The sequence below is a fragment of the Hyla sarda genome, chromosome 7 (assembly GCF_029499605.1).
Source record: "Hyla sarda isolate aHylSar1 chromosome 7, aHylSar1.hap1, whole genome shotgun sequence".
Lineage (NCBI taxonomy): Eukaryota > Metazoa > Chordata > Amphibia > Anura > Hylidae > Hyla > Hyla sarda.
Window position 1 is genome coordinate 114,133,490 of NC_079195.1, and position 12,695 is coordinate 114,146,184.

Sequence of the window (12,695 nt, forward strand, 5' to 3'; positions counted from 1 at the left end):
ATACATCTTGCCTAGGAATTGTGCGCACAGTCTACAGATGTAACCAGCCTCATGTGGATCCCTCCCTGACAAGTTAAGATACGGTACTATACCCTTTATATTGAGCTAAGTTATCATACCTCATTACACAAAGCAAATTTTAATGTTACTCCTCCTAATCTTGATTCCTGGTGCATTATGATTTCCCAACACAACACATTACTGTATTGGGTTAACACATTCAAGATAATCATGGCTACATCTGTTTGTCTGTAGATTAAAATAATGCATCCAAAAGAATGTTGTCCTGACATATAAAATGTGCCACCTTTGGGGCTGCTCTGATATAATTTTTAACTAATTCATATGGTATATTAAATGTTATCTTTAATAAAGATTGCAGTTCTATATTACTATAGTTAACCCCTTAACCCCTTAAGGACGTAGCCCTTTTTTCACCTTAAGGACTGAGCCCTTTTTCGCAATTCTGACCACCTTCGCTTTACGCATTAATAACTCTAAAATGCTTTTACTAAATATTCTGATTCTGAGATTGTTTTTTCGTGACATATTCTACTTTATTTTGGTGGTAAATTTTCGTCGTTACTTGCATCCTTTTTGGTGAAAAATCCCAAAATGTCATGAAAATTTAGAAAATTTAGCATTTTTCTAACTTTGAAGCTCTCTGCTTGTAAGGAAAATGGATATTCCAAATAAATTTTATTTTTATTCACAAATACAATATGCCCACTTCATGTTGGCATCATAAAATGGACATATTTTTACTTTTTTTTTAAAAAAATTTGAGGGCTTCAAAGTAGAGCAGCAATTTTCAAAAATGTCATGAAAATTACAAAATCTGAAGGGACAGATGTTACAGAACTGCACCTCCCAGCATGCCTGGGCAGTCTAGGCATGCTGAGAGTTGTAGTTTTATATTAAAGAGGGCGATGGGCACTGCTGAAATAATAAACGTGGGTGCAAAGAGGTTGCCCAAACATGAGACAAATGAAAGCATGACCAGACAGCTGTAAAGATCGCTTTACTTTCACTTTCATTCCCCCTCCCCCCACCGTCATTTCCCTACCTGAGACGGGATCTCTGCAGTCTCCACGATGATCTTCGGTCCCCACACCATCTTCAGGTAAGGTACCGGTCTCCATCTTCTCCCCCATTCTGCCCGACATCCAGGGGTGGGCAGAACGAGGGTTGCCATGGCAACCCACTGTCCTGCGCTGCCATTGGTCAGAATCAGTTCTGACCAATGGCAGGGGATAGGAGGAGATCGCAGCACTGCGACCTCGCTCCTATCCCTCAGGATGATCGGGGCTCCGATCATCCCTATTTTCTGGCTGATCAGCCTGAAATAGCAGAAAATTGCATGTCTGAATTGACATGCGATTTTCTGTGATCGCCGACATGGGGGGGTCTCAGGACCCCCCTCGGCAATGTGTCGGGATGCCTGCTGAATGATTTCAGCAGGTGTTACGCCGAGCGCTCCGGGTCCCCGCTCCTCCCCGGAGCGCTCGCAACATCCTCGCAATCGCAGCGCCCCGGTCAGACCTGCTGACCGGGTGCGCTGCGATACCTCTCCCAGCCGGGATGCGATTCGCGATGCGGGTGGCGCCCGCTCGCGATGCGCACCCCGGCTCCCGTACCTGACTCGCTCTCCGTCGGTCCTGTCCCGGCGCGTGCGGTCCCGCTCCTTAGGGCGCGCGCGCGCCGGGTCTCTACGATTTAAAGGGCCACTGCGCCGCTGATTGGCGCAGTTGGCTTAATTAGTTCATTCACCTGTGCACTTCCCTATTTAACCTCACTTCCCCTTCCCTTCCTTGCCGGATCTTGTTGCCATCGTGCCAGTGAAAGCGTTTCCCAGTGTGTTCCTAGCCTGTGTTCCAGACCTCCTGCCGTTGCCCCTGACTACGATCCTTGCTGCCTGCCCCGACCTTCTGCTACGTCCGACCTTGCTCTTGTCTACTCCCTTGTACCGCGCCTATCTTCAGCAGTCAGAGAGGTTGAGCCGTTGCTAGTGGATACGACCTGGTTGCTACCGCCGCTGCAAGACCATCCCGCTTTGCGGCGGGCTCTGGTGAAAACCAGTAGCAGCTTAGAACCGGTCCACTAGCACGGTCCACGCCAATCCCTCTCTGGCACAGAGGATCCACCTCCTGCCAGCCGAATCGTGACAGTAGATCCGGCCATGGATCCCGCTGAAGTTCCACTGCCAGTTGTCGCCGACCTCACCACGGTGGTCGCCCAGCAGTCGCAACAGATAGCGCAACAAGGCCACCAGCTGTCTCAACTGACCGTGATACTACAGCAGCTACTACCACAGCTTCAGCAATCATCTCCTCCGCCAGCTCCTGCACCTCCTCCGCAGCGAGTGGCCGCTTCCGGCCTACGACTTTCCTTGCCGGATAAATTTGATGGGGACTCTAAGTTTTGCCGTGGCTTTCTTTCACAATGTTCCCTGCACTTGGAGATGATGTCGGACCAGTTTCCTACTGAAAGGTCTAAGGTGGCTTTCGTAGTCAGCCTTCTGTCTGGGAAAGCTCTGTCATGGGCCACACCGCTCTGGGACCGCAATGACCCCGTCACTGCCTCTGTACACTCCTTCTTCTCGGAAATTCGAACTGTCTTTGAGGAACCTGCCCGAGCCTCTTCTGCTGAGACTGCCCTGCTGAACCTGGTCCAGGGTAATTCTTCCGTTGGCGAGTACGCCATCCAATTCCGTACTCTTGCTTCCGAATTATCCTGGAATAATGAGGCCCTCTGCGCGACCTTTAAAAAAGGCCTATCCAGCAACATTAAAGATGTTCTGGCCGCACGAGAAATTCCTACTAACCTGCATGAACTCATTCATCTTGCCACTCGCATTGACATGCGTTTTTCCGAAAGGCGTCAGGAGCTCCGCCAGGATATGGACTTTGTTCACACGAGGCGTTTTTTCTCCCCGGCTCCTCTCTCCTCTGGTCCTCTGCAATCCGTTCCTGTGCCTCCCGCCGTGGAGGCTATGCAAGTTGACCGGTCTCGCTTGACACCTCAAGAGAGGACACGACGCCGCATGGAGAATCTTTGCCTGTACTGTGCCGGTACCGAACACTTCCTGAAGGATTGTCCTATCCGTCCTCCCCGCCTGGAAAGACGTACGCTGACTCCGCACAAAGGTGAGACAGTTCTTGATGTCAACTCTGCTTCTCCACGCCTTACTGTGCCTGTGCGGATATCTGCCTCTACCTTCTCCTTCTCCACTAAGGCCTTCTTGGATTCCAGATCTGCAGGAAATTTTATTTTGGCCTCTCTCATCAACAGGTTCAACATCCCAGTGACCAGTCTCGCCAGACCCCTCTACATCAATTGTGTTAACAATGAAAGATTGGACTGTGCCGTGCGTTACTGCACGGAACCCCTCCTAATGTGCATCGGACCTCATCACGAAAAAATTGAGTTTTTGGTCCTCTCCAATTGCACTTCCGAAATTCTCCTTGGACTACCGTGGCTTCAACGCCATTCCCCAACCCTTGATTGGTCCACAGGAGAGATCAAGAGCTGGGGTACTTCTTGTTTCAAGGACTGTCTTAAACCGGTTCCCAGTACTCCCTGCCGTGACCCTGTGGTTCCCCCTGTAACCGGTCTCCCTAAGGCTTATATGGACTATGCTGACGTATTTTGCAAAAAGCAAGCTGAGACTTTACCCCCTCACAGGCCTTTTGACTGTCCTATTGACCTCCTCCCGGGCACTACTCCACCCCGGGGCAGAATTTATCCTCTGTCCGCCCCAGAGACTCTTGCTATGTCTGAATACATCCAGGAAAATTTAAAAAAGGGGTTTATCCGCAAATCCTCCTCTCCTTCCGGAGCTGGATTTTTCTTTGTGTCCAAAAAAGATGGCTCCCTACGTCCTTGCATTGATTACCGCGGACTTAATAAAATCACGGTAAAGAACCGCTATCCCCTACCTCTTATCTCTGAACTCTTTGATCGCCTTCAAGGTGCCCACATCTTTACCAAACTGGACTTAAGAGGTGCATATAATCTCATCCGCATCAGGGAGGGGGACGAATGGAAAACTGCATTTAACACCAGAGATGGACACTTTGAGTATCTGGTCATGCCCTTTGGCCTGTGCAACGCCCCTGCCGTCTTCCAAGACTTTGTTAATGAAATTTTTCGTGATCTCTTATATTCCTGTGTTGTTGTGTATCTGGACGATATTCTGATTTTTTCTGCCAACTTAGAAGAACATCGCCAGCATGTCCGCATGGTTCTTCAGAGACTTCGAGACAATCAACTTAATGCCAAAATGGAGAAATGTCTGTTTGAATGTCAATCTCTTCCTTTCCTAGGATACTTGGTCTCTGGCCAGGGACTACAAATGGACCCAGATAAACTCTCTGCCGTCTTAGATTGGCCACGCCCCTCCGGACTCCGTGCTATCCAACGTTTTTTGGGGTTCGCCAATTATTACAGACAATTCATTCCACATTTTTCCACTATTGTGGCTCCTATCGTGGCTTTAACCAAGAAGAATGCCAATCCTAAGTCCTGGTCTCCCCAAGCGGAAGACGCATTTAAACGGCTCAAGTCTGCCTTTTCTTCTGCTCCCGTGCTCTCCAGACCTGACCCATCTAAACCCTTCCTATTGGAGGTTGATGCCTCCTCAGTGGGAGCTGGAGCGGTCCTTCTACAAAAAAATTCTTCCGGGCATGCTGTTACTTGTGGTTTTTTTTCTAGGACCTTCTCTCCGGCGGAGAGGAACTACTCCATCGGGGATCGAGAACTACTGGCCATTAAATTGGCACTTGAGGAATGGAGGCATCTGCTGGAGGGATCAAAATTTCCAGTTATCATTTTCACCGATCACAAGAATCTCTCCTATCTCCAGTCTGCCCAACGGCTGAATCCTCGCCAGGCCAGGTGGTCGTTGTTCTTTGCCCGTTTTAACTTTGAAATTCATTTTCGCCCTGCCGACAAGAACATTAGGGCCGATGCTCTCTCTCGTTCCTCGGATGCCTCGGAAGTAGAGGTCTCTCCGCAACACATCATTCCTCCTGACTGTCTGATCTCCTCTTCTCCAGCCTCCATCAGGCAAACTCCTCCAGGGAAGACCTTCGTTTCTCCACGCCAGCGTCTCGGGATTCTCAAATGGGGTCACTCCTCCCACCTCGCAGGCCATGCGGGCATCAAAAAGTCCTTGCAACTCATCTCTCGTTTCTATTGGTGGCCGACTCTGGAAACAGATGTTGTTGATTTTGTGCGGGCCTGTACTGTCTGTGCCCGGGATAAGACTCCTCGCCAGAAGCCTGCTGGTCTCCTTCACCCTCTGCCTGTCCCCGAACAGCCTTGGTCTCTGATTGGTATGGACTTTATTACAGACCTACCCCCATCCCGTGGCAACACTGTTGTTTGGGTGGTCGTTGATCGATTTTCCAAGATGGCACATTTTATTCCTCTTCCTGGTCTTCCTTCAGCGCCTCAGTTGGCAAAACAATTTTTTGTACACATTTTTCGTCTTCACGGTTTGCCCACGCAGATTGTCTCGGATAGAGGTGTCCAATTCGTGTCAAAATTCTGGAGGGCTCTCTGTAAACAACTCAAGATTAAATTAAACTTCTCTTCTGCTTATCATCCTCAATCCAATGGGCAAGTAGAAAGAATTAACCAGGTCCTGGGTGACTATTTACGGCATTTTGTTTCCTCCCGCCAGGATGACTGGGCAGATCTTCTACCTTGGGCCGAATTCTCGTACAACTTTAGAGTCTCTGAATCTTCTGCTAAATCCCCATTTTTCATGGTGTACGGCCGTCACCCTCTTCCCCCCCTCCCTATTCCCTTGTCCTCTGGTTTGCCCGCTGTAGATGAAGTGACTCGTGATCTTTCCACCATATGGAAAGAGACCCAAAATTCTCTTTTACAGGCTTCATCTCGCATGAAAAAGTTTGCCGATAAGAAAAGAAGAGCTCCCCCCATCTTTGCTCCCGGAGACAAGGTATGGCTCTCCGCTAAATATGTCCGCTTTCGTGTCCCCAGTTACAAACTGGGACCACGCTATCTTGGTCCTTTCAAAGTCTTGTGCCAGATTAATCCTGTCTCTTACAAACTCCTTCTTCCTCCTTCTCTTCGTATTCCCAATGCCTTCCATGTCTCTCTCCTTAAACCACTCATCATCAACCGTTTCTCTCCCAAACTTGTTTCTCCCACTCCTGTTTCCGGTTCCTCTGACATCTTCTCCGTAAAGGAGATACTGGCCTCCAAGACGGTCAGAGGAAAAAAAATTTTTTTGGTAGATTGGGAGGGCTGTGGTCCTGAAGAGAGATCCTGGGAACCTGAGGACAACATCCTAGACAAAAGTTCGGTCCTCAGGTTCTCAGGCTCCAAGAAGAGGGGGAGACCCAAGGGGGGGGGTACTGTTACGCCGAGCGCTCCGGGTCCCCGCTCCTCCCCGGAGCGCTCGCAACATCCTCGCAATCGCAGCGCCCCGGTCAGACCTGCTGACCGGGTGCGCTGAGATACCTCTCCCAGCCGGGATGCGATTCGCGATGCGGGTGATGCCCGCTCGCGATGCGCACCCCGGCTCCCGTACCTGACTCGCTCTCCGTCGGTCCTGTCCCGGCGCGCGCGGTCCCGCTCCTTAGGGCGCGCGCGCGCCGGGTCTCTACGATTTAAAGGGCCACTGCGCCGCTGATTGGCGCAGTTGGCTTAATTAGTTCATTCACCTGTGCACTTCCCTATTTAACCTCACTTCCCCTTCCCTTCCTTGCCGGATCTTGTTGCCATCGTGCCAGTGAAAGCGTTTCCCAGTGTGTTCCTAGCCTGTTTTCCAGACCTCCTGCCGTTGCCCCTGACTACGATCCTTGCTGCCTGCCCCGACCTTCTGCTACGTCCGACCTTGCTCTTGTCTACTCCCTTGTACCGCGCCTATCTTCAGCAGTCAGAGAGGTTGAGCCGTTGCTAGTGGATACGACCTGGTTGCTACCGCCGCTGCAAGACCATCCCGCTTTGCGGCGGGCTCTGGTGAAAACCAGTAGCAGCTTAGAACCGGTCCACTAGCACGGTCCACGCCAATCCCTCTCTGGCACAGAGGATCCACCTCCTGCCAGCCGAATCGTGACAGCAGGCATCCCGGTCCGGTCCCCAGGCTAGCGGCGGGGACCGGAACTCCCATGGGTTCCGGTCCATACTCCCCACATCCTTAAGGATTCGGGATGCAGGGCGTATGCATACGCCTGGCATCCTGAAGAGGTTAAGGACACAGCGGTTTTTCATTGTTGTATTTTAAAGTTTTGCTTCTTGCCTTTTAATAGCCATACGTCTTTCAATTTTCCATCTACACAGTCAAATGAGGGCTTGCTTAATGTAGGACCAGTTTTACTTTGTAAAGACATCACTCATTTTATCACAATTCACAAAATCTATCACAAAGCCAAAACAATTTATTTGTTGTGAAAAATTGGAAAACAAACAAACAAACAAAAAAAAAAAAAAACACAATTTTGCAACTTTTGGGATTTAATTTTTATTTCTAAGAAATGCAGTGTGTCTTCTCATCGAGTGATTGAGATGTAATTTTCCACTTTGTGGTCATCTTAACACTTTTATTTTTTATATGGGGCTGTTTGAGGGCTTTTGCGCTGTAATCTATAATTTTTTTATCATTACCATTTTTGTTTAGATCTGACTTTTTGATTGTTTTTTATATTTTTATTTACTGGTATATAAAGTCACCAAAAATCAGCAATTCTGGACTTTTTTTTTACATTCACACCATTTATTGTGCGGTTTAATTAGCATTATGTTTTAATAATTTGGACATTCTTGCACGTAGCAATACCAAATATGTTTATTTTTGCTTACATTATTTTATTTGAAGAATGAGGAAAGACGGTGATTTTAAATGTTATTTATTTACTTTTTTCACTATTATTCTTTAGATTGCAAACATTGTTTAATGCCATGCCATAGCATAACATTGATCAGTGTTGTCAGAATTTTGATTCTAAGCAAAGCACCATCGAGACAGCATGGAGACAGGGGTGGGACCTTCAGCTCTCATGTTAGATAATCTGGACCCTGCAGACGCACTGTGGAGGTCTGGATCATCCTCCCTGAAAGACTAGCACCAGCATTTTACCGATTTTATTGGCCTGATCACTGATGGGCAGCATTAGCAGTCAACCCCTCATAACATGTGAGGTTGCTTAAAAGTCCCCTAGTGTCATGAGGCGTTAAGGGAATGTGTCAGCTCTGTACATGGTACAGAGCTGCGGACCCAAGCAGTTATGGCTTACGAAGATAAATAAGACTATACATTTGATCATTGCATTCTGCGTTTTTGCACTAATAACAGAGAGGTGAGCTTCTTTAAATGCACGGTTTTCAATGGTCGCAAGGCAGAGGAATATTTAATATATTCCAGAAATGAGTAACCCTACAGTTTTTGCTGTAATGAATGTGCAATAATCAAGGATAGTCACATACTTTATATAGCCAGAAACATTATAATGTATAACATGACTGTTTAAGTACATATTAATAATTTAAAGCCTAGGACTGGTTTGGCACAGTGCCACTGAAGTGACTCACCAGTGATGAGGTTGTCCACCAATGTAGTTGGCATGCAGAAGATCCCCACCAGTAAGTCGCTGATAGCTAGGTTCAGAATGAACATGTTGGTCACAGTACGCATCTGCCGATTCTTTAGTACAATGAAGCACACCAACATATTGCCAATCATGCACATAAGAAAGATAAACGTGTAGGCCAAAATAAACATTGCTGCTATTGCTGTGGAGTGCTGGTAGTAGAAGGAGAACGTTAGATTTTCCCTGGAAACATGTGTCTTATTTCCCAGTCCAAAGGAACTGATGTTGAAAGGTGGAACATATGGATCTAAGGGGAAAAAAAATACTTTAGTCAATGCATTTGTCACTTCTGAATTGTTTATTCATAAATAAATATATAAATATAGTCAGTGTGACCGAGGGATCGTCACAAAAGTAAGATACCAAATAACCTTTACTGATACTTGTTAAAACAACTAGTAATAAGGTAAGAATGCTATAGGGACTCAATAAGAGTATTAATAGATCAACAGCTAGCCTCAAATGTTAGACATACGTCTTCTTTGACGGACCACAATATGACCAGACTGTATATCCAAGACCAGAGATATACCGGTACTTGGATTCAGCAATGCTTGGGCGGAGCAAGGGGATGTGACCAAGCACATGTAAGATTGTAAAGGCTACATCATTGGTCACAGCCCTGGAGAAGAGCGAGAGAAAAAAAAGTCTGCATCTGAAATTTATCTGACAAGGATGCGGTACGCCCCAGGTACCAGCACACAGAGGCAGGCAGGTTCTTGCCCAGTACAGCACGGACAACAAAGAGGCTGCCAGCGTGTCGGAGAAAAGAAGAGCGGTTATCGGACCACCCACGGAGGGTGCAGGCTCCCGCTGGTGAGCGGAAGAGACTGAAGAACACCCGCACTGCACCAGAGAACAGGTAAGTGGGACCCTCACTCGAGTATAAGCTGAGGGGGGCTATTTCAGCGTAAAAAATGTGCTGAAAAACTCGGCTTATACACGAGTGTATACGGTATATATATATATATATATATATATATATATATATATATGTGTGTCTGTGTGTGTATTCAATTAATAGTTAGTGTTCTGATATAATACAGAACCAAAATATACATCAAAATCCTGTCCAACACATTTCTTTTAAAATTAAAATGACGGTTCCTTAGGGATTACCTTTGTATGTAACAAAAAACAATTAAAAAGGAAACAGTCCCACAGTAAAATGTTGATTCATCAGCGACTGTTATCTGGATGATAACCAGAAACAGAAAATGTCAACAATCTATATGATAAACAATTACGGTCACTGTACCTTTACTGTCCCATAGACAGTGGTCCAACAAAAATGGAATGTATTGGCATTGTTTGTCATATATATATATATATATATATATATATATATATATACTTCTCAAAAACTTATGTGATGAAACTCTGGATGGAATGACTTAGACCTCCAAACAAGATCAGTGGGGGAGATTTATCAAAACCTGTCCAGAGGACAGGTTTTGATAAATCTCCCCCAGTGTGTGTAAATACCTGTTGATAAACAGCTTTTCAAACGTTGCTGGAAGTTTGAATCCTGGATAGCAGTTAAAAAGTCAACTGATAATGTCCAGACTCATGGCATCTGTCAGACACATATGTGTGAACCAAGTCTAGCTCCAGAATGTATCACACTTAGTCCTTCATTATTTCTTTTGCTACTGGGAGTTGATGACTAGTGATGAGCGGCAGGGGCCATATTCAAATTTGCGATATTTCACGAATATATGGGCGATTATTCGTCCTATGTTCGCGAAAATCGTATATTTGATTTATTCCCTTTTTTTCCATGCAAATATTCATAATGAAATACGCATAGTGCAAATGTGCGATTATATCTTTCACCTAAAAGAAGGGAGGGATCAGTGTCCTCAGGAAGTGCCGATATTTGCGAATATTTGCATATTCGCATATACGAAATACTTGCGCTCTACAAAGACTCACACAGTAAATAATATTGGAGCCTTCTTTGGACTACAAGCTGGAAGCAGGTAGGGATGATCACATGTTTTTTTTACACAGTACACATCATTGTTGTGATGTGTACTGTGAAGAAAAAAAATGAATATTCGTCCTAATGAATATATATCGCTATATTCTAAATATTTGCAAAAAACGCGAAGTGCCGATATTCACAGTAAAAACTCGCATTTGGAAGACTAGGAGACTTTTCAAAATATCTTAAATTCGCACCGTAAGATGTACATACCTTATGGGAATAAAATGGTCAGAAATAAAAGGAAACCAATGTGGATGAATAAAAATGTTAACCCCTTAAAGACTCAGGGTTTTTCCGTTTTTGCCTTTTCATTTATTTTCTATTCTGCACCTAAAATTCCATATTAGGGCTTATTTTGTGCGCCACCAATTCTACTTTGCAGAGACATTAGTCATTTTACCAATATATCCACGGTGAAACAGAAAAAAAATTCATTGTGCGACAAAATTTAAGAAAAAATGCCATTTTGTAACTTTTGGGGGCTAGCTTCCGTTTCGACACAGTGCATTTTTCAGTAAAAATGACACCTTATCTTTATTCTGCAGGTCCATATGGTCCCAATAGAAATACCCTACTTATATTGGTTTGATTTTGTATACTAAAAAAAAATTATAGCCACACTGTTACGCCGAGCGCTCCGGGTCCCCGCTCCTCCCCGGAGCGCTCGCTTCACTCTCCCCGCGGCAGCGCTCCGGTCACGTCCTCTGACCCGGGGCGCTGCGATTCCGCTGCCAGCCGGGATGCGATTCGCGATGCGGGTAGCGCCCGCTCGCGATGCGCACCCCGGCTCCCCTACCTGACTCGCTCTCCGTCTGTTCTGTCCCGGCGCGCGCGGCCCCGCTCCCTAGGGCGCGCGCGCGCCGGGTCTCTGCGATTTAAAGGGCCACTGCGCCGCTGATTGGCGCAGTGGTCCCAATTAGTGTGTTCACCTGTGCACTTCCCTATATCACCTCACTTCCCCTGCACTCCCTTGCCGGATCTTGTTGCCTTAGTGCCAGTGAAAGCGTTCCTTGTGTGTTCCTTGCCTGTGTTTCCAGACCTTCTGCCGTTGCCCCTGACTACGATCCTTGCTGCCTGCCCCGACCTTCTGCTACGTCCGACCTTGCTTTTGCCTACTCCCTTGTACCGCGCCTATCTTCAGCAGCCAGAGAGGTGAGCCGTTGCTAGTGGATACGACCTGGTCACTACCGCCGCAGCAAGACCATCCCGCTTTGCGGCGGGCTCTGGTGAAAACCAGTAGTGGCTTAGAACCGGTCCACTAGCACGGTCCACGCCAATCCCTCTCTGGCACAGAGGATCCACTACCTGCCAGCCGGCATCGTGACAGTAGATCCGGCCATGGATCCCGCTGAAGTTCCTCTGCCAGTTGTCGCTGACCTCACCACGGTGGTCGCCCAGCAGTCACAACAGATAGCGCAACAAGGCCAACAGCTGTCTCAACTGACCGTTATGCTACAACAGTTACTACCACAGCTTCAGCAGTCATCTCCTCCGCCAGCTCCTGCACCTCCTCCGCAGCGAGTGGCCGCTCCTGGGATACGCTTATCCTTGCCGGATAAATTTGATGGGGACTCTAAGTTTTGCCGTGGCTTTCTTTCCCAATGTTCCCTGCATCTGGAGATGATGTCGGACCTGTTTCCCACTGAAAGGTCTAAGGTGGCTTTCGTAGTCAGCCTTCTGTCCGGAAAAGCCCTGTCATGGGCCACACCGCTCTGGGACCGCAATGACCCCGTCACTGCCTCTGTACACTCCTTCTTCTCGGAAATCCGAAGTGTCTTTGAGGAACCTGCCCGAGCCTCTTCTGCTGAGACTGCCCTGTTGAACCTGGTCCAGGGTAATTCTTCCGTTGGCGAGTATGCCGTACAATTCCGTACTCTTGCTTCAGAATTGTCCTGGAATAATGAGGCCCTCTGCGCGACCTTCAAAAAAGGCCTATCCAGCAACATTAAAGATGTTCTGGCCGCACGAGAAATTCCTGCTAATCTACATGAACTTATTCACCTAGCCACTCGCATTGACATGCGTTTTTCCGAAAGGCGTCAGGAACTCCGCCAAGATATGGACTCTGTTCGCACGAGGCGTTT

At 47.1% G+C, this 12,695-nt stretch overlaps 1 protein-coding gene across 4 annotated transcripts in view; it reads right to left on the reverse strand.

Annotated features, from left to right (window-relative positions):
• Positions 1-12,695, reverse strand: part of NPFFR1 (neuropeptide FF receptor 1) — a 458,339-nt gene that overhangs the window by 280,509 nt on the left and 165,135 nt on the right. For 3 of the 4 annotated variants that reach the window (XM_056530486.1, XM_056530488.1, XM_056530485.1), the window contains exon 2: positions 8,563-8,868. In XM_056530486.1, the coding sequence (XP_056386461.1) occupies positions 8,563-8,868 (306 nt within the window). Of the gene's footprint in view, positions 1-8,562; positions 8,869-10,106; positions 10,155-12,695 lie in introns of those variants that run through there. The other variant, XM_056530487.1, reaches the window with a different exon arrangement.